The 21,620-nt window shown below is 43.4% G+C and overlaps 1 protein-coding gene across 5 annotated transcripts in view; it reads right to left on the bottom strand.

Annotated features, from left to right (window-relative positions):
* The window catches only part of arhgap12b (Rho GTPase activating protein 12b), a 58,712-nt gene extending 37,092 nt beyond the window's left edge, over window positions 1-21,620 (bottom strand). For 2 of the 5 annotated variants that reach the window (XM_032551412.1, XM_032551414.1), the window contains exons 1-2: window positions 21,453-21,620; window positions 15,123-15,877 (exon numbers count right to left, since the gene is read on the bottom strand). In XM_032551412.1, coding sequence (XP_032407303.1) covers window positions 15,123-15,800 — 678 coding nt within the window. In that variant the 5' untranslated portion in view covers window positions 15,801-15,877; window positions 21,453-21,620. Of the gene's footprint in view, window positions 1-15,122; window positions 15,878-21,233; window positions 21,360-21,452 lie in introns of those variants that run through there. The other 3 variants (XM_032551415.1, XM_032551416.1, XM_032551413.1) reach the window with 2 other exon arrangements.

The following is a 21,620-nucleotide window of genomic DNA, read 5'->3' as shown; positions in this document are numbered from 1 at the left end:
TTAAACCTTTTTTAACTCATCTGTGCCCGAGCAACCCTACCACCGAGCTTAGCAAGTTTTCTGGGGGAAACCCTTAATCATCCCTTGATGAAGTTTCTTTTGGAGACGACTGCACAAACATAGCTATAACTCAGCCTGAACCAACTAAAGCTCCACATTCCCCCTCTCCAGAATGTGACCCAGATAAGAGCCACCCTGCCACCCTGGAGCTGTGAGTGGCAGAATTCCTCACACGTCGTCCTCCTTGCTGCTCCTGCACTCCAATCTGTCAGGCCTGTGGAGCAGCACATGGTGCCTCTGGAAGAGATGTGAAGGTTTGCAGATGGCCCATTAAGAATGGGAGTACGGGTTTTAATTATTAGCTTCTTCCTTTTATCAGATTGTTATCGCAGTGCTGAGTGAATCCACAGCAAAGCTGTAGGACAAGTGGGGTGTACCACTTCAACATGAAATACCTACAGCATTGGAAACGGAAACTGTCAACCCACAGCCTGTAATTAACACCACACACACACACACACGTAACCAGTCTCCACACAGAGAAGCAGGAAGTGTGTGCTCCCTCAGCTTGAGGTGAAAGGTATCTCTATAGGGGGGCGAAAAAATGCTGAATTTCTAATACTGATCTGAACAATAGGCCACCAAGAGGTTATGTTGGTGGCCTATTGTTCAGACTTAATTTTTTTAGCTGTGGCAAATTAAAATGAAAACACGATCCAGTTTAATTGGTCAAGCAGAGGAAAATAGGTGCCACTAATATTTAAAAACTATTTGCTGGATGTAAAAGTCCAAGAGATAAGTCTCAGAAAACTGTAGTGAGCACAGAAAGGCTACGAAGCCAGAAAATGATAAAAGATAAATGTATGTACCGCGGACCGGTCAAGACTTCGCAAATTTGTTGTGGACCGGGGGGGGCGCACAAAATGACTGGGGTGGGGGGCCACAGTGAGGGCCACTGCTTTAAAGGACCAGGAGACAGTAACATTATTTCCAAACAGGAAGGTTCAAAGTTCTGTTAAACAGAGAGCGGAAGATGTCTGCATCTTTCAAAAAGACAAAGATAATGAGCTCCATCACATTCATCCAAGGACTCTTCTGCATGGCTAGCCAGTAAAGGTCTTCAAAATGAACAATTTATAACATGATCCCGCTTCCTCACCTGAACTTGACTCAGAACTTATGGTTGCATAATAATCACAATAATAGTTGCTCAATAATTTTATACATGCAAATATTCTCCTGAGAAGGCCAAAACCTCACTTCCTGAGACATTCATGTTTGAAGTTGATTAACATTTTCGATTAACCAAGAGCACCGTAGTTATTTCTTAAAAAATTTTCTTCAAAAATAGTCCTTGCTAAATAATTGTGAAAACAGTCTATAAATCTAATCTTGGTTTAAATATTTATTTCCTTTAGCAAAACGATCTAACTAAAGCTAACACAACAAATAAGTAGCAAACATTTCTTCGGGCCATGTTAACTTGTGAAGAGTGTTTGTCTTTGAAGATTAGTAATGATAACGACAACCTAAGGCGACAGAGAGGAAAGGAAAGTAGGCTAGTAGGCTACACACACATCTACACACACACACAGAGTTAAAAGGACATATCTAAACCTTTGGCCCCTCTACCCATTGGCCCACATACCATGACTCAGGGTGCTCAGCTGTGCGAGTTGGGGGTGGAGAGGCAGTGACAGAAAGATGCATTGTGTCACAGGTCATGGATCACTCAACCCACAGCCCAGAGACTGGCAAGCTGACCAGCCTTCCCACTGCTTCCATCATTCTATGAATCCTCCCAGACGGCAGTTCCAGTATGAGCCCAGACACTGTCAAAGGCATTGTCCGTACAGTCCCTGCCACAGAGAGGGCTGCCTTGTCATCTCTACAGTCCCGTCACACATTTAGAAAAAAGGGGTTTATCATAACCAGCATTCCATAATGAAAAACATGACCACACAGTGACTTCTGAACTGTCTCATGATTCGCTCATCAAAACGTTGTCAGATCCAGGCGTCTGCTGCCATTCACAACCTGTCCAGAGGGTCTGATTCATCTGCGATGGAGTGGCTACAAATCAGTGGAAAAAAAAAAAATTGTACTGACAGTAGTAGCAGAGCCCACTCTTACACAGCAACAGGCTCTAATACCTCTGAGCAGAGGGGCCTCATCTCAGTTGTCCTCAGGGTGACCCATAAATGGGTCCTGGTGGGCAAATTGATTGTTACAGAGCTGCTTCTGTAGAAAGCAATTCAATTTCCACTGGGCATGTTTTGCCACATTAACAAGACTGCCGCCTTTGTTTCGTGGAAACAGCGAGAGCACGTAAAGCACAGCACTGCCTGCCAAGCCGTCCATGGGGCCATTGACAGAATGTGTGCCGGCCAATGGCAAGAAATGGAGCAGTCGGTAACCTAGAGCCAAGAGGTGGTCCTCTCCTGCAGAGGGGTGCTGATAGGCATCCAAACCATGGCTGCTACTTCAATAAGAGTTTCTAACAAGGTCAGTGGGTTTGCTTCAGAGTGAAAACGGACCCAAATGAGCCATTGAGATGATTTAGAGATGTTCCTACGGCATGTTCAAGAGTATATTAACCCCCCACATCCCAATCACTCACTATGTCACTATGTTCCCAATTAAGCTACTCCACGTGATTTTTTTCTTCCATATCTATAAATTTGAGATGCATCAGTCAAGCTTTTCCTGGACGATGCGGATCTCTGGTTTTTTTTCTGAGATCCGACACCCTGGACAGATTGCCAGTCTATCACAAGTCAACACAGAGACAAACTGGACAAACATCTACATATGAACACACTCATACCTAAGGGCAACTGTAGAGCTATCATTGAACACAACAGTCATGTTTTTGACTGCAAGGTGGCAATGGCAGTAAGAGTTTGCTCCAAATGGTAGGTTGCTGGTACGATCCCCGCTTCACCCGCCTGTGTCAATGTGTCCTTGGGCAAGACATTTCAACCACCTTGACTGCTGATAGGGGTCAGAGGGTCCGGGGGGCACCGGTGCATGGCAGCCTCAATTCTGTCAGACTGCCCAAGGCTGCTATCCCATAGCTTGCCACTATCAGTGTTTGAGTGCGTGTGTGTGAATGGGTGAATGTGAAGCACTTTGGGATCCTGTGGATTTGATAAGGTGATATACAAGTACAAACCCAAGCCAAGACAGAGTACTATAGATAAGTGGGATTAGGCTGGGATTTGAACCCAGGACCTTTTTGCTGCAATCCAAGTCTCGTAATTTGAGAGGCTCTAAAGTGTGTTACCACAGACATAAAAGTCACATTTCACAGACAGCGCATTGCCATCATGAGTTGAAACAACCCCCATTTGCAATAAAGTGGCTACCGCCTGATTTGAATGTGTAACCATGGTTTCAAACACACTTTCCTTTCAGATCGGTGGCATCTGAAGAACCTGTGGATGGGCTGGCACATCAATAACAAACAGCTCCTTTAGCTGAAAGAAGGGTCCTGACCCAAGCAGCCACATCATCCCCAGTATAAGGACTCCAGATTACTCGCCTTTCAATTATTACTCAGGGTTTTGTTTGGGAGACAAAAGAGGGATGATGTGGTAAATGAGGCCTCGACAAGGAGCTGAAATTGAGCAGCAGCTCATTCCCCATTTAGAAAAAACTAACAATGAACGATGTGGAGAAAGTCATTTAAAGTTCCCAAAACTGTGGAAGCTTAAGGCATAACCAGGTTTTAAAAAGTTAGTGCTTCGAAAGCGGTAAAATGTCACTCATACCTTTTCTAAGGTCTGGTGTTATTAATGAAGAAAAAATCAAAACAAATCTCCAGTCAGTTTTTATAATGAAGATTTTCTAAAATACTTGGCAATGTCATCAAATCAAATTATTCCCACAAAGTCGTTTTTTCCACTGTTCAACAACATGAAAAACATTTGTGGTTTTTTTTTCATTGAAATGTACCACAAACATATTGAATCACAACTTTCATGTACCATTGCATCCCTAGTAAAGATCCTAGATCACAATATCATAGAATTAGGTATGACATACAATAAAGTGTTTGGACCAGTGATTCACATTGATTCAAATATTTACAAATTTTTTTGTGGAACATGACTTCAGATTATTTGCAAATAGACTGAAATAATTGCTGATTTTTCCATGAAGGATAGCTAAAATGTTCCAAAGAGAATGCCACTTGGAAAGTTAAAATACCAAAACACAATGCTACTGGATGCATTGACTGGCCTTTGCCAAGCAGCCAATCCAGGGGCAGCATTTATCTTCCTTCATGCTGACTGGTTATACCCCCTAACAGTGGAGATAAGGAAGACAGTAGATATTAGGCTCTACGGTAGACTGTTTCCACTTTTTGAGGTACATATTTTTTGCTTGTTTAACTTCTAAAATTGACGATTGATGCCAATCAACCTAATTTCTGTTGTATTCGTAGCTGACGATGAGTCTGGGAATGCCCCCACTGAGAGTAAGTGATGAAAGATATAAGAAATAAAAGGAGGGATGAAGGTGTTGGAAGGGGCTTTATTCGGCCAGACGAGATAAGCACATTGTCCAACAGGATAAGGAAGGTTGAGACATGCTGGTGTCTGATGAACAGGACTTGGGGGTGGGTCGGTGGGTATTAACTCAGGAATGTACTGTATACAACCTCTTAATCCGGAATTGTAAGAAGACCGTAGAATGTGTATGAGGTGGGGGCTTCCTGTCCGGGCATCGGGTTGACCTGTGAACTTCTCTGTCCCACAGCTGCTGATACATGAAGCTTATCAAGTGAAGTCTGAACACGCCTACATATGATTATGGCAGTGGAAGCTGCTCTGTCCCTGTGGTTTTAGTCCATGCAAAACAACATTCTACTAGCAGTTCTTATATTTGGGAGAACCGCAATCTCCCTGGTATTCTACTGGATCTTTGATAGCCCAATATGTACAAAACACAGAAAGTAGTCCTAGTGCAACTAATTAGAAGTAGATTGGTAGTGCTCCTGGTAATAGGCATGTTTAATACCTATTATTTTCATCCTATAAAATATCTGGTGATCAGTTGTTTTGGAAACCCTACATTTAAAGCAGGTCTGGGATAATAATTTCTTTCTAACTTGCATCCCACTTTCAAGGACTTTGAATATTTAGTCAAGTCTTGAAATTTAGTCCAACATATTCTCTTCCTCACAAAACAAAGCTGAACACATATGAAAAATTTGATTAATTTGAGTGAGGTTAAACATTTCTATAACATTTGTTTTGCCGTGTTTGCATTATAATGTGAGCTGGACGGTTAAAATAATCCCTCTGACCATTTTTGGCCAGTTGTGTCACTTAGCTACCCCAAGCTGAGATGGGGAGGGATTTTAACTTCTTTTTTGTTAATTTAATCTAAAACAGTAGTTGATAATGTCAAAAATATGCCAAATCACTTTGTTACCCATTGACATGGAAACATGAAAAGTGCATGCAGGTTTGAATTTTAAGAAAATCTGCTTAAAGCACCAAACCAGGTCTAGTCTTCTTTCTTTGGGTTAAAAAAGGTGTGTGAGATCTGTGCACTATAGAAACAAGACCAGCTGTATTATGAAGGAAATGCCATGAAAAGACATAAACAAGCATTTGTGTCTGTGTGAGCAGATGATTGTGATTGTATGAGATAGGACCAAAGTGTTCCTCAGCTGAGGAAATGAGCAGAAAGGATTTGGTTTGGTCAGCCTCCCACAGCGGGAAAATAATCACATCGTGCAACAGAAACAAAAACCGCACAAGGATGTCTGCTGGCGTCATCAGGATATTTTTATTTCATTAATTTTCAATAATCTTTCTACTCCGTTATCAGGAAAAACTATGACTAACAGTTTGTACTCAGTTTGCAATCAGATTTAGTTAATATAGCAAGCCGAGGGAAAAGAAAAAAGTTTTCAGACAGTGACTCAAACAAACCTGTTTGTTTTAGACTAGATAATACTAAACAGAACAAAGTTCACTGTGAGCGAGAGGAAAGGAAAACAAGATGAGATTATGTAATGGTGAGAAAAAATGTATGTTTTTTTCAGATCCTATAGATGCTTTCCATGCATGTGTGGATCTGATTAAACAGATTTATGGCTACTGCTAGCAAATTCCAGCATCAATTTAAAAAAATAAAATAAAAATGCTATAAAATTCATGACTGCAATAGAAGCTGAAGTACATAATCCCATACTGCACTCTGAAAACCCTGAGCATGCACTGATGACACAGGAGTGAAGTTGCTCCTTTCCCGCCTTCTTCAAAGTAAACTGGTGTCAAAACATTAGTGCAAAAACTGTTCTTTGTGCCGCTACCATTTTAGGGATATAAATAAATGTTTCCAGAGGTCATCAAAGGAGATTAAACCCCTGAACATTTACAAAATAAAGCAAATTTGGTGTCAATCAACTGATTAATCAACAATATCGGTGGATAGATTTTTCAGTAATTTTCAGTATCGATGAGGTGTTTCAAATGTGGGTCAGGGTTTGAGGAGTCAGTTAAGAATAATTATTTTCTATGACAATGTGACACGTCTGCTGTTCATGCTGTGAGAGAGTGAGAGAGAGCAAGACTTAACAGTTAAAAGAAAGGCTTACTGGATTATAGCAAAGTTGCTCTTTTTTGTCGTTTTGAGCTTTAAACAGTTTTAGAACATGCAGACTTTAGAAATGTCAGAGTAAAGATTAGGTTCTGTAGAATATACACATCTGTTTTAGAAATGCTAACCACTATTTAATTGTGACTACTCTCTATGTCACCTCAACATCTAATGAAAATAATTGACTGCTTAGCTAGAATACATTTATTTATTGCTATCCTTACATTTTCTTATAATTTAGTTCTTAAAGAAAACTTTGAAACCAGACAAAATTTGAAACGACTGGCCAGAGGTCCAAAAAAATCAGAGATTTTAAATTGGTCGAAACATTCTGATTGGTGCTTTTCTAATAATAAATGTCATGACTCTCAAAGGATTTCCATAATTTCTTGACTATTTTTCACATTTCAACATAAAAAGAGATCCAGATTCATAACAAAATTAGAAACGATGTGACAGTGGCTTAAATTGAACCTGACTTCTAAAAATAATAATCATATTTTATGTTAGTAGTTTCTCCTTGCCATCATTTATTAAAACATGTTCGAGTGTCCATTTTGATGACTGAAACTCTGTCATCCTCCCCTGACAGGCTAATGAACAAACCGCCGATGTCTGCAAAGAGGTGATCAAACCAGCCAATGGTGCTCTAGGGAACACTGCACCATCCGTTACCGCTGGCATATCCATTTCACTAATGGACACCAGGAGAGTCTCTCTGTCCGCCAGACATGAGGACACTGAAAGGCTGCAGGCTGTGCACCGCACACAACTTTGAACCCAGCTTCTAGTGTCTGTTCTTTCTCCGAGGCTATTTCTGTCCTGCTTTGAGGGAGAGTACAGAGACAGAAACAACCCCAATCGGAGAGAGCGCCGTTGGAGAACCTTGTTGATGCTGCGGCACAATTGGACTTCCTGTGTGGAATGAGTGGAAAGCCAGCAAAAAGAGTGAGACTCGTCCACAGTGGGCTGGGTCTCTTTCTCTTTATCCTCCTTTGTGTTAAAATCTGTAGCATTGCTGCTCAGCAACAGATGCCGGTGGAAAGTTCTGAGGCCTAAAAGGTTCTGGAAAGTCAATGACACATCTATTCTAAAAAAAAAACAAAAAAAAAAAACAAAACCACAACACAATGAATGATGTTAATTACACAATGCAGCACACCTTTCTGCAGCGCTGCCAGAGGCTCATTGTGAACTCTGGTGCGACAGCTGCTACAGGAACCGTTTCACTGCTGATTGATTCTCAGCTCAGCTATTGTCTCTGTGGCAGCCGCGGTGCATAATTAAGGATATCAGAGGCGTATGGCAGAGACAATACTTGCCCCTTGATGGCTCCAGACTCCTACGCTCTGATGCTTTCAGCAGTCCTCCCACATGCTGGCATCCAGCTCCATCTCTCTTGAGGAAACAATCAGCCAGAGCACAGAAACTACGGACGGCTCGCGAGTCACGACTCTGACCTGCAGATGCATCCAACTGCTGCAAAATTTGAAAATGATGAGCCATAGGTTAGATCCAATAGGTTGGATCATCTTTGGTCTGAGATCTATACGACCAAAGAGAAATGTGACCAGGTACAACTGATCAGATCGATTCAAGGAAAGCCGGGAAATACCTGCAGCATGCAGCAATAGAACAATTATTGGGAATGAATGTCTAACATTATATTTGTGACAGATTACAAATGACAAAGGATCTCGATAAGCCTGAAATAGCATCTCAAAGCTAAGCATGTTGCTGACATTAGCATTGTTGACAACACTAATGTTAGCATCCACAGTTTACAATTCTAAGATTTGTTTTCAAAGAAGGATCCATGAAGGATCAGAGATTCCTGAAACACTTGAAAGTTGAGTACAATTTTACACCAATATAATGGTTTATTATTATTTTTATTATCAACATCTATTCAGTAATTTAGCAGCAAAACCATTTTTGAATTGAAAATGTTGCGATGAATTAATCACAGACCCTGCAATTAATTTGATTAAAATTTTAAGCAAGTCGCACCATTAATTAATACATATAATTATTAGGGTTGTCAAAATTAAGGCATTAATTCAAATTCTTTTAACACTGTAAAAGAAAAAACATTACGCGCAATTAATTGCACAGGTTTCAGTATTTTTTGGACATTATCTGCGCTGTAGTTTGAACAGAATCTGTTTCAGACGTTTCTTGTTTTTAAAAAAAAATTATCTGTCAAAGTAGATCCATTCTCTCTCCTCCTCTTACTCGCGCTGCTCTGTGGCGCTGAAGAACAAAAGTGCTTTAGCACTGAGAGCACAGGAAGAACCATACAATTATTTTACTGTTGTAGACAAAACAATCTAGCAAAGTATCATTGTGCATGCTGGAATTGACGACTGAAGCAACACTAAACTGCTATGAACAAATAAAAAAAACTTGAGCAACAATAAATACAAAAGCATCAAAGACAAGAGGAAGAATCCAGTGTTCTGCATGTTCCATCATATTTAAATCAATCAACAGCCATGATAAAAACATAGAACCTTTGTAATGGTACAGAACTCTACTGAACCAATAGCCTTCATTATCGATTGATAGAACACTATAGTTCATTGTTTTCTTAAAAGTAAAATTTGATTTACTCTCCTTGGTTTCTTTAGACAGATTTGATCCATAAATAGAAATACAACATTTCATTTGTTTAGTTCTAACTTTGTCCTTTTATTCTTATTTTTTTATTATCTCTAATCCTCTCAAATTATAAAAATCTATCTCCTTTAATAAACCTTTTTTGCAATTGTGCAGGTAATTTAGAGTTATGTATTTTAAACATAACTTCCAGAATACAATAGTCCACAATGCTGTAAAATTCCATTAACTTTAAGTTAAAGAATAATGGATTTGTTGGAACTCCCTCAGGTTTTCTGCTTATAATTCTAAAAGCTCTGTTTTTTATCAGACAAGTCACCTGGATCAGGATCAGGATCAGAATGGGCCAACATTTGCTATAGACCCTTAACTTCTTGTAAGTTTGGTGCTTCACAAAGCAGAGAGGTGATCAGAACAACTTTGTGATGCTGAGGGAATAAAAACCTGCTGGCTGTTCTCAGATCAGCCCAGTAGAACCTCAGAGCCCATCTATCTGTTCCAGTAGTGAGAGGCCGCTGTGGGGAGTGACTGGGAACTGGTGTCAGAAAGGTTCTGGTTATGTAATGGTGCGCTGACAGAAAGCCATGCTACACACAACAGCTGCTGGTGTTGGAAGTCTCTAACAAGGTGAAATACCACAGAGACGGGGCAGCTCAGCCCGATTAGACTGGACCGGGTCGTGAGAAGGTGGAGGGAACAGGAGCTGTGGCGGTTAGCAGAGGGCTCAGGATAAATGAGGGCTGTGCTATCAGAACCAGGCCAGCTTGGTGTTCTTCCCTTCTGTGGGTACATACCGTCCCGGTCCGCTGAGCCACTAAAGTGAACCGAGCCCGGAGAGACAGGTGAGGGACTGGAGGAACCACAGCGAGCAGCGGGGTGAGGAAGAGGAGGAGGAGAGTAAATGAGATAGGTGAAGCACGCAGTCGTCGTCTTTCAGGAATAATCGGTGCCACGCGCTGCATCACAGGCTGACAGGCGGAGAGAAGAGAGCTGCAGAAAACAAGAGGTCTGACGTCGCTCCTCTGTCAGCCGCGTTCTTCAGTTACACGCCTGCTGCTTTCAGCCGTTACACAACAGCAGATATCTATCCTACCCCAGTGGAGCTGGAGCTAATTATGTGTCTTTTCAATATGTGTGTGTAGGTATGCAGGAAATTTAAACTCATTTCATATTAAAGGTTGGAGCTGCATGTGAGGCAGCCAGGCGTCAATGAAGAGACTGCAGCCTGTTGAGAAGAGTTTAAAGAATTGTATTGGTTACCATTAAGACCGGGTGATATGGATCTCAAATTTTAACATAATATTTTGTATTATTATTGTGATAATGATGGAGATCATTTAAAAAAATATATTAAATACTTCTTTTTTAGGTAGGTGTATGGATGTGTCAGCATGATCTCTTCTTAGCTTAGCATTCACAGAAAACAGGACATGTTCTCAGCTGAGAACAGTCTCCTCTAAAGATTACAGTTGAGCTCCAGAGACAGGTGTGCAGGGAGGAAGACGAGGCAGCAGAGGAAGGGTCGGAGACGAGCTGAACTAAGAAGAATGCAGGCAGGCAGACAAAGAGCCAGACTGTCACATGATCACACAGGATGCACCGTTTGTTCAAGCTTAATATTAGATTTACAGAGCTCCGGCACTTCCCTTTAGAAGGTAACGCAGACCTTCTCTGGCCCAGCTCCCCTGCTGCCTCACTCTGTGTGTGTGTGTGTGTGTGTGTGTGCGTGGGCGTGTATGTGTGTGTGTGTGCGTGTATGAGAGTGTGTAGGCAGGGCTGGAGGTAGGAATCCCAAGTATGCAGTGGAAAACAAGCCAGGGCCTCTTCTTCAGCCCGTGCTGCAGTAAGACTCAGCAGAGAAACACTTGTTTCTGGTGGGATTTACGAGGTCTTCGTGAAACGAGAGCGTGAACTCTTGTTGGACGCGCTTCAAAAGACCTTCGCTTATTTAGATGCTGGCTGGAAGACAGAAGACTCTGACTCCGCGGAGAACAACTCCACTCAGCAAAACATGCAATTAGCCGGGAATTGTGGCAACGGATGCTTAGGAACGGGATGTTTCCATACAGTAAAACCGAGGAGCAATCCGATTGGTTAGCACACCGCCAAACACCCATGTGTTCATGCTGCTTCATGTGGGAGAAAGCTCTCGTCACACAGCAATAGTGATCCAACTCACTGGGCCTAAATAGCTGCAGTAAATTGATCAGCCTGGGAGCGAAAGCGTTTACAAAGTGCACTTAGAGATCCCAGCAACCACACAACGGCCATACATTCCCATTCGATCTTTGCTCAGCTTCGGTCGGCCTTACACAGGCCGTGCTCAGGCTGCGTTTCTTCACAGGGTGATGGACAATCCATCAAAATCTGAAGACATGCTCAGACACTCTACGTCCCTGCAGCTGTATTGTTCTCCTCCGTCTTTAGCGGTGACCTTGTAAAGAAATCGTTCATCTCTCCCTGGCAGCCATTGGGCGCATTGGCTGTTAGGGTTGGGTGAACACCCCAACCTCCTCCGCCTCCTCGTTCTCCTTCCCGCGCCCCTTCAAGCACTGCCAGCAAGCAAGAAGACCACACAGCAGGGCAACGGAAGCCGGCCACAAGGTCCCGACTCAGCTGTTTCCTTTTCACAATCTGTGCAGATGAATTTACAGGCCGCTTGTGTTGTCGTGTCTACTGGCGTCCTTACAACGTCCCTTCTAGGACATTTCGCTAATGCAAGGTGTTAGATGTTGAAAGATGGTTTATTTTAGGGAAGTGAGTGATTAGTAATCACAGCAAACAGCCGGAGGAACAGACAGTTCTTGTTGTGAGTGATTCTTGCAGGACCAACACATGATGAAGGGTGTTGGTCATGTCACCCATTCAGCATTTCCCACATTTCCAGTTTGCTACCTTTTGTGCAGAGCTTTTCTTAGGTATTACTAATAATAACCAAGCATTTTTCTGTCCCACTTTGGATACATTTTGTACCTCAAACTTTTGATCAGTCACACAACACACTGCAGAGAGCTCTGTGTGAAATAACTTGTCCCAGACCTGGGGTCAAGAAGGGAAAGAGGAAGCCTCCCTACCAACTAGATGATGCAATTTTCGTCAGGCAACTACGTCAATGAGAGCGAATTTCAAAGCTTCAGATGAAGCTTCAGGTGAGCCTTTAGTTGTTTGGAAAGACGGAAAGAGTTAGAACGGTGTCCCGTAAGCAGGACTGTGTGAAGTTCTTGTGATGACAATAAAAATCAAAGCAACCATTGCTAAATTCTACATCTGGTGTGTGCATCAAAGTTCATCCAACTCACTCATATGTCAGCATGAAGAGTGATGATGGATTGCATTTGAGCAAATGCATCAAAACAATCCTTTGCAATCGCATTATGGCACACACTGAAATTGTACTGATTTATTAGGCAGCTCTAGCTACAAGACCTAATCTTTTTGAGCGGCAAGGCTGAATAACATATTCGGCCTCCAACACTTTGGGGCCGCTAGGCGAAGTGAAAAAATGTCAACACAAGGAAGTCAGGAAGCGGGCTTTTTGATGATTTTAAACATTCTGATGTAGAATGTTCTTGGATTTCAGACCAACTTTTCTGGTTCTTGATATTATATTATTATATGTTGAACTGGCACCTAGCCAGCTATCAGTAGTAAACCTGCTGCTGAGGGAAAACTCAAATATCTGCTAAACTGATTAAAGTCTTCCGTTTAAATCGGCACTGTTCTCTAGAAACTCTGCAGGAACCCCTGCAGATCTTGTTCTCTGCAGTGGAATTAGGTGAGTTTAAAGAAATGTGTCCACTGAGTCATTCACTTGCCTGGCAACAGGCCAAACAGAATGCCCTAACAGAACGCCACAAAGCAACCAAAAGAGAGTGGGAGTGGGTTCCAAACGCCCCTTTAACCCCAAACTGTGCTGAAGTCGACGGGGAGTTGTGGCTGAAAGCTGTCAGCTGTCCGCTTTATATACACCCTGCCCCTTCTACTGCACCCTGACTATAAAAAGATGGTTAAACAAATATTGAAAGAGCTACCCATGTTAATGTGAGTGGAGTGAAATGTGTGCTTATTTTGGTCTCTGATTTGACAAGCATGAAATAAATTCCTAAAGTTTCTCAAAGACCAGCAGCGACAAAGTCTTTCCTCACCCAGATTGGACCCTTTGACATGAGTCCCAGACTTGACCCACAAATTGTTCAGCCATCATAACACTGGAGGCTCTGGAGCTGTAAACTGTGCTGCCATTCTCACGTTTTCTTACTTCATACGGCACATCAGACATGGCGTTCACGCTTCCACATGCTCATACTCACACAGTGGACCCCATGGCAGGAGGGTAGGGGAGGGATGACTGGGGGTTACGCGGGATCCTCGGCAGATTTGACCTAGTTTCTATTCAAGCCAGCCTCTTTGTTCGCTCCGTGGTGGAGGAGGCTGCTGCAGCAGTGCGTGGAACAAAGAACACAAGCAGCTTTTGGAGCGTTCAAACAAGCTGCCCCTGCCTGGATACGACCACAGTGTGCAAACCGTTTGCGAAGGCGGCACTGCTCGGACTCCCACCATGTCAAGGTCATGTGCTTTGATCTACCTACGCAGCAGACGAAGGGGGACCAACCACAGCTCCTGCCGACCCTCTCACCGTTCTCCAGACTCGGAGAGATGAGAAGGAAACCATGGAGGAGTGAGGCGATCTGATTTAGTTCAACACTTTCACTGGGAGAGAATTAGGAAAGTCTCAGTTCCTGCAGACACCTTGCAGAGAATCTCTGCCTTTAAGCACCAGCCATGGCTGTGGTGACGCCATCACCCATGTACCAACAGTATAACAGCAACACAACTCACCTTCAGCTGTGTTTGACAGTTTATTTTATTACTGTGCATTGGAGAGGTATTCATATCTCATATGTGTATTTTTTTACTTTTGAGGTGGTAGATAAGATTAGTGTATAAGATTGGTTTCTCATGTAAGTATCCTCCGATTGAAGATCTCCAAAATTAAGGAAATTGAGCCCGATTAAGTAAAATAATACATGTTTTTTAGAAAAGTAATTAAAATCTGAGAAAGGTGCCATGCATTTGTATTTAGCATCCTTTACCCTGAGAGGGTCAGAAGAGAGACAACTGTAATGCAAAACTCTATGATTAGCAGAAAACGGACACTCTACATTATCCTGAAAACACCACCCACACCATGAAACATGTTTGTCCTCAGTCGAGATGCAAAAGATGAATTTTGGAGCCTAATACATGACAATTCAGTAAGAAAACTGGTCAAATGCTGGAAAAGACGGGACAACATCAATCAAACAGCCAGAGATACAATGGAATAGTTTAGATCAAATGCAAAGACATGGTTAAAGGATCTTCTTATTCCTAATGAGAAGAGAACAGCACATTTAGATTTCATGTTCAAAGCTATCCTCCATCAGAAAACGCATTTCGTCAGGAGCCAGTCAAATGATGCCTCACAGCCAACAAGGTCATTTCAATCATCATCTTCCTGGTATTTTTACCTCACGTCTGTTTAGCTGTGGACTGACTGTTTTGTAGTTGAGTGGTGAAAGGGGTAATGAAGGAGTGTGTTTTTGCAGAAAAATGTGAGGAAACCATCTGGAATCTCAACTGAAAGGGCCGAACCTGACTGGGACAAGAGCTGCTAGCTGAAATAACAAAGAGGAAGACAAGAAATAAACTGGGTAAAATGTAAGAAGATGTGAAGGGATCTCAAAAACTTCAGCAGTGTTTGTGTGAGAACCAGCAGAGACGGCGCTCTGCTACCGCAAGTTAATTAGTACCAATTTGACGTTTGAGACAGGCACAATTCCCTAGATTATTTCACTAAGACCCCCAAACAAACCCAGAGATAACCATTCACACCTGTTTCCTACCTGCATGTGTTCTGTTGAGCTGCTGCTAAGCTCGTCTCCAGACTCCGAGTCGTTGCGCTGTTTGACGGACCCTTCTCCCGGCGCCTCGCTAGCAGCCGAGCTCTTGTCGCTGTCCGGACTTTTGCTATCGCCGTTTCCCGCTTTGAGTGGAGGTGAGTCGGCCCGTGTCCGTGGCAACGACGAGTTGTTGCTGTGGTGGTGGTTGTTGTTGTTGTGGAGGAGAACCAGCTCTGCCACCAGCTTGCAGTGGTGCGGACTCCCCAGGTTCTGGTTGGCGTCCTTGGGGAGAACGGGCGGCGTGACGCGGTCTGAGGACGGCGACGGGGTGGAGGAGGGCGATGGGCGGCCGAAGCTGGACATTTCCGGCTGAGGCCTGTTGAGGTTCTCGTTGGATTCCCTACAGATGTCCAGAACGGTGGGCTTGGCCCTCAGGGCGGGCTTCTGCGGCGGCATCAGCGCCCGTCGCACCTCCCTGACGTACTGCGCCGGAACATAGAAGGCTTTTGCACCTTCCTCCTTCTTCACCTGCCACCAGTCCTCGTTGGTCTTCTTCACCAACATGTAACATTCTCCCTGGTGGATGGCCACCATCTTGTCCTTGGCCTTGTACTCGTAGTCATACTCCACCTCGACGTAGACCTGGCCCGGGGCGATGGGAAGCCCCTCTCTGTCCGCCATGACTGCTGGAGCACGCGCTTCGACTCCCACCCTCAGCTGCTCAGCGGCCCGGGCAGCTCCTCATGTTTCACTGAACACTGCAGGAGACAAGACCAGACAGGAAGTGGAGGTTATGTCTCAGCGGGATATCGCGACACAGAATTGAAAGGGCAACCACGCAGTTATTGTAAAAATGAACTACATTCTCCATCGTTTCCAGAATGTCAAATACAAAAACTACACTGTCCCCTGTCACAGTCACGTGTTTCATATTAAGTAGATATTAATATCTGTATCGTTCCCGATATTGAAAAAAGAAATTCTACATCAGGTGTCAATGTTCCCAATCCATAAGAGCAGATCTGTTCAGTTTTATTATTTATTTTACATTACATTTAGAATTACTAATTGCCCTTTCTGAATCATTTGAAAGAAAGTTTGTTCCAGTTTATTGTCTGTTTCAGGTTATTATTTATTTTACATTGGCTCTTATATTAATAATGGCACCGGCTGAATAAATTAAAGTTGTTTTGTTTTTACATGTTTGACAAGCTTGTGAAGCTGTTGGTGTATTTAAGTGTACTGTACTGGTGCAGAGTTGTAATTCAGTACATTTGCGTTTCTTTTTTAAACCAAGCCTCCAATATCTGTATCGGTACGAGATATGGAAAAAGTGGATCGCTGAATTGCTAACATTAAACAAAAATAACCTCATGTTGAATGTCACTTGTCACATCAAGGCTTAAATTCTGTCTGACCAATAGAAATCACCTCTCAAAATATGCCCAACTGGCTTGTTCCTTTTAGAAATTTACTTGGCTAAGCTTGGTCATTTAACGCTTCACCTGTTAGGGTGGATCAAAAAGACGTCCCAGAGTTTCTTAATTTTGGGAGATTGGTCGATATTGGTCAATACCTGCATTACAAACTGATCTTTTTCATTGATCTGCACATGTGCGGTTAACAATTGTCACCCCACTGTTATCAACTTACCAACGTTCACGCTATATTTACTGATGTTTCAGACAGGAAAACAAAAATCAAAACCGGCATGTCTAGAACGGAGCTGGTGGTGGTTTTTTCTCCAAACATCACATGAGCCGAACTCCAGATGACGTTTATGGCATTTTAACTTCATCTTTTTCTTTATTTGTAGATTAGTAGAAAAAACTTGATAAAAAGATATTACTTCTAAAAAGGTCATTCCTGATGTCTGTCCACCTTTGCATTGTTTGCTGCACTAGAGCGGATAACAGTGAAAGTTTCTTCCTCTTTGGAAGTGGTTTCATTTCCTGTTGACGAGCTAATTTAACCACTAGCACCTGCATGCTACTAGCCCTCTTTATGCCAGTTGTTATGGAATAATGTTTAAGGTAATGAACTTGTCCTACTGCTCCACTAAGGCCTTATTTACTAGAACTATACATTCTTACTCTTTATGCATCAACTCCTAGGATTACTTTTCATCGTTGCGGTAATTCCTCCACCTCTTTCCTCACCACCAACCACAAACCTCCGGGGTCTTGGTTTCTACTCCCCGGCTTATTAGTCACCCTTAACACCACAACCACAAAGTGCTGCTGCAGCACACTGACACTGTGATACGATGGCCTGCCGTGCATGAATGGTGAGTCAATAAAGAGCGCTGCGGGGTGACTCCTCCTGATCCTCATAAACCACTGGACTCTGATTGCTATGGTTACCCATACGACCATTAAGGAGCCTGGACTGCAGCTAAAGGTGATGACAACAAGACCTCACACAACCAATCCTGCAAGAACAACACTGGTCTTCTTATTCCATCCCAGATCTGAGCGGTGACACCATTACTCACAGTGGAGACTCAGTCAGGGGCCTTTAAAACCGTCCTGCTGTATCACAGTCAGAATGTGAGTCAGGTGGCAGAGGCAGCTGTGGCCCCTCTCCGTTCCTCCAGTTTGCTTTGGGACGGGGCCCGTCATCGATCCGCCTGTCAGAGAGTATCCCTTCGTCTGCTAGCCTAAATAAATACGGAGGGTGTCGAGCGGTGGATCCCCCCTCTTTACGAATTCCCTCTCATCCTCCCAGAAATAGCAGCCGCAGCACTGCTGGTGGAGAGCAGGTGCTTTTAGTGAGGCGTGAGAACCTGCTGCTGAGTCTATAAGAGGAAGGAGGACGGAGTGACAGGTCCACACCCTGAGCAGATTTACAGCTCAGGAGAGACGTCCACACCGAGGGGTGAAGGTCGATTTAGATGCTTCCATCAAGAATTTAGGGCCAGTATTAAGTTTACATGGTGCCATTTTACAGCACAGTAAATCAAATAACTATATTAATTTAAGTTGTTATAAAATTGCTATATATATCAAATACGACTTAAAATAAATTTGACTTCAGAATTTAGCGCCCTGAAATTGGATCTCTTTAAGAAGCTCCTGCTTTTTCTGAAACTCCGCCTTCAGGAAGTCATCACAACATGGCTCCTCTATTAACCCTTTGACAAAGTTTTTGCCACATTTCACTGAGAAGTAGCTCCTGTAATGAGCTCAACAGATGCGCAGTTTCACCAGGCGTTTGCCAATTGCTGCTGGCTAGTCTGAAGGAGCTGAGTTGAGGAGTTGTGTAAGGCGGAAGCTCTGAAGCTTGGAACCCGCAGCTCAGAGGAGGAGCTTCTTCTTGAAGGCGGAGCTAGGTTCACCCAGGTCTTTTGCAAAGGTGAATGGTTGCCACGGTGATTAAAGGATTTCTCAAAAATTTGTGAAAGAATCAAGGCAACACTCTGAACTACCTTATCAGCAAAGATCTACATCAAACTGGGCCAAAATTAACAGCCAGTATTTAGTTCCATACTTGGCATGACCATTTAATACATTTAATAAATAAAGCAAGACTGAACCATATCCTGTTCTTGTTGCCAAAAATACACAGAAAAAAAACTAAAAGCCACGGTCTGCTATTGTGTTTTGTTTTTTAATTTAAAAAATTTGCAAGAGCCCTTTTTTTGTTTAAAATCCACAATCATTTACAGATCTCTGGTCCACAGAGATCTTTGCTTATTTCATGAAAACATTCTGTGCTGAGTTTATTGTTTATTTAGCTGGTAAATATGAAAAAAAAAAACACTATTTTTTTTTTCCATTTATACTTAAATTTGTAAAAATTTGTGCCCTTAAAAAGTCTGGACACCACTACCTTTAGATGACCATGGAAACTCAGAGGCGTCCATCCAGCAGCGCCGCCATGGATGAACCCGACCCACCGACGGTGCGCTGGATCCTGGAGCTCAGGAGGGACGGTGGGAAATGAAACCCAGTGAAAGCTCAGAAACCAAAACTGGCTCAAGTTCAAGCATGACATTTCCCACCTTGGCAGGGGCCAACAATCCCACTGCAATGACTCACTACTGTTTCACCACACACACACACACACACGCACTACTGCAAACAACAAATAATAATTTAAAAAAAAAAACCCTGACAGCTCAGTTGGTCCTTCCAGCTGCTCTGCGGTGTGAGCGCTCTGCCAGACGTCCCGGGTGAGTAAACTTCCAGCAGAAACAGATTCCCGGCGCTGTGTGGTGTCAACACAGCGGTGAAAGTCGCCCGGCGGCGTGCCAGCCGACTTGTTGATCAGCGGAGATTCGAAAGCATGTAGGAAACGGGCGAGTCTGCCTGTTCGGACGTTAACATCCAGGAAACCCGCTGCGGTTCTGAAACCTGCGGTCTTCCAGAACGACATTCGAGAAATGCTCAATCGGCTGCAGCTAAAACGCGATACACTTTATTGCTCGTGTCCCAGTGAGCAATAAATCATAATAAATTGAAACGAGCTCAGTAAGTTATTGTTTTTCTCTTTTCTGTTGTTTTGTTTATGTATTTTGGATATTTTAAATGTCTGCCAGTTCCAGTGTTAAATGTTCATTAGAATTTAAAGTTCATTGAGCTCAGTGGAAGGTGTTCTTGCTGTACAACTTGGAAACTCACAACAACAATATTATCGTTTATCGCGATAACTTTCTGGACAGTTTGTCATCGTGACAGGCCTGAATACGCTGAAAACATAAGGCTTATTGGAAATCGGTGCCGATTTATTGGCCGGCTGATGTATGGGTGCTGCACCCCTAAGAATTATCATAACTATTTGCTGGTATTATGATTTTTATAAGTGTAGTCTCCTTGCGACCAATGTAAGGTAACAGGTGGGGGTGGGGGGCAGTACTGGGTAAGTATGTTTTGAACTTTTAGAAACGCTCTCTGGTATCTCATTAAATAGGACATTAAACCACAGGAACTGGGATGCACCAATACAAAAGTTTGGGCTGATATCGATATCTGATATTGATGTCGTTGTTATGACCCGCTAATGATATTTATCGATATGGTTCACTACAGTTTCAACATCTTTGGGAAAACAAATCCCTGACCAGAAACAAACGGCTACAAGATAAAAATAAATATCAGTTTTATGGGACCAATACGATATGTTAAAAAATGACTAATATCAGCCGATGTTAGTGCCGATATATCGTGCATCCCCGACAGGAACCATACCCGACAGGAACCATACGATGGACATTTTCAGCAATTTTTGAAACCAACTTTTTAAAGACATAAGGCAATTTCCAAAACATAGTGGCAGTGAATGGAAGCAGCTGAAAGTCTTACTTTTCTACGCCAAGTTAATGTGTGGTTTTCTCGTGAAAAGCTTAAAAGCGCAACCAGCAGTGAGAAAACTTTCAACTCCAAGGACACGGTCGTTCCAACTCTCACCGTGTTCACAGTCAGCGCTCACACCACCACATCGACGTCTCTCCTCCTCACTGCTTTAAAGGTACAGATGCAGCAAAAGCACTTCACTAGAAGCCTTACTGGGAAATCCAGAGTGAAAGACATGGGGGGGGGAAATCTCACATTAGAGAGAACAGGCTTTTTGTCAACACACATCTGCAGGTCGACTACCTCAGCAGCAAAACACACCGAGACTGACTGCCTTTGTCCCTGCGCTTCATTCAAAACAGATGTGACCCAGCATCCACTCCAACATGCGCTGCAGCCTCTGCGGCTTATTAAAACCACTGCAGAACTGTTAAAGCCTGCAAACAAGCACGCTGGCGTGATTTTATTTATTTAATCATTTATTTTTAGGGGGCGGTGGGGTGTTAATGGGGGGGTGGATGAGTTGCCCAGGGGCGTTTGGATGGGGGGCAGGGTCCATTCCTTCCCTGCCTCAAACAGGCTGCAGAAAGCCAACACAAAGGAGTTTAATCCTTGTTCGTTGACAACAAAGAATCCCCAGTCACCATCACCACAGCTTCCCAGGAACCGGGACAGAGACCCCCCACTCTCCCCACCAAAACCAACACCACCTGAACCAGCGGGAGGAAACGAGCCTAACAATTAGGGAGGTGTGTGCCAAAACAGAAGGATGCAGGCATCACCTGCTCTGCTTAATTACGCCACCTGGCACAACTTTTACCGTTAGAAAAGTGACGCTGGCCGAACCGCTCCCTCTTCAGAAGGATACTGCCCTGAATATTTCCACAGTGTTGCTCCGCTGCGGACAAAAAGCACTGCAGGTTCACTGGGAGCCCCCAGCTCTGCAACAGCGTGCATAGCAACAAAGTAACTCCGTTAGAAGCCAATAGCCTCTCACCGGGACAGAACGTCACGTAGAACCGAACCGAACCGCACTCACCTCCCTCCGGAACGAGCTGCTTCGGTGTCGGCCTCTGTGCTCCGTTAGCCACCGCTGAAGGAGAGCAGGAGAAGTTTTCCGGAGCCCTGCTACCTCGCGTGTGTTACCCCGACAGAGCCCGCAGCAGCAGCCCTCCAGTCGGCCGCTCGGTTCGCAATCCCCCGCCTC

Source organism: Xiphophorus hellerii, chromosome 21 (genome assembly GCF_003331165.1).
Source record: "Xiphophorus hellerii strain 12219 chromosome 21, Xiphophorus_hellerii-4.1, whole genome shotgun sequence".
NCBI lineage: Eukaryota > Metazoa > Chordata > Actinopteri > Cyprinodontiformes > Poeciliidae > Xiphophorus > Xiphophorus hellerii.
This window is presented reverse-complemented; position numbering and strand designations above follow the sequence as displayed.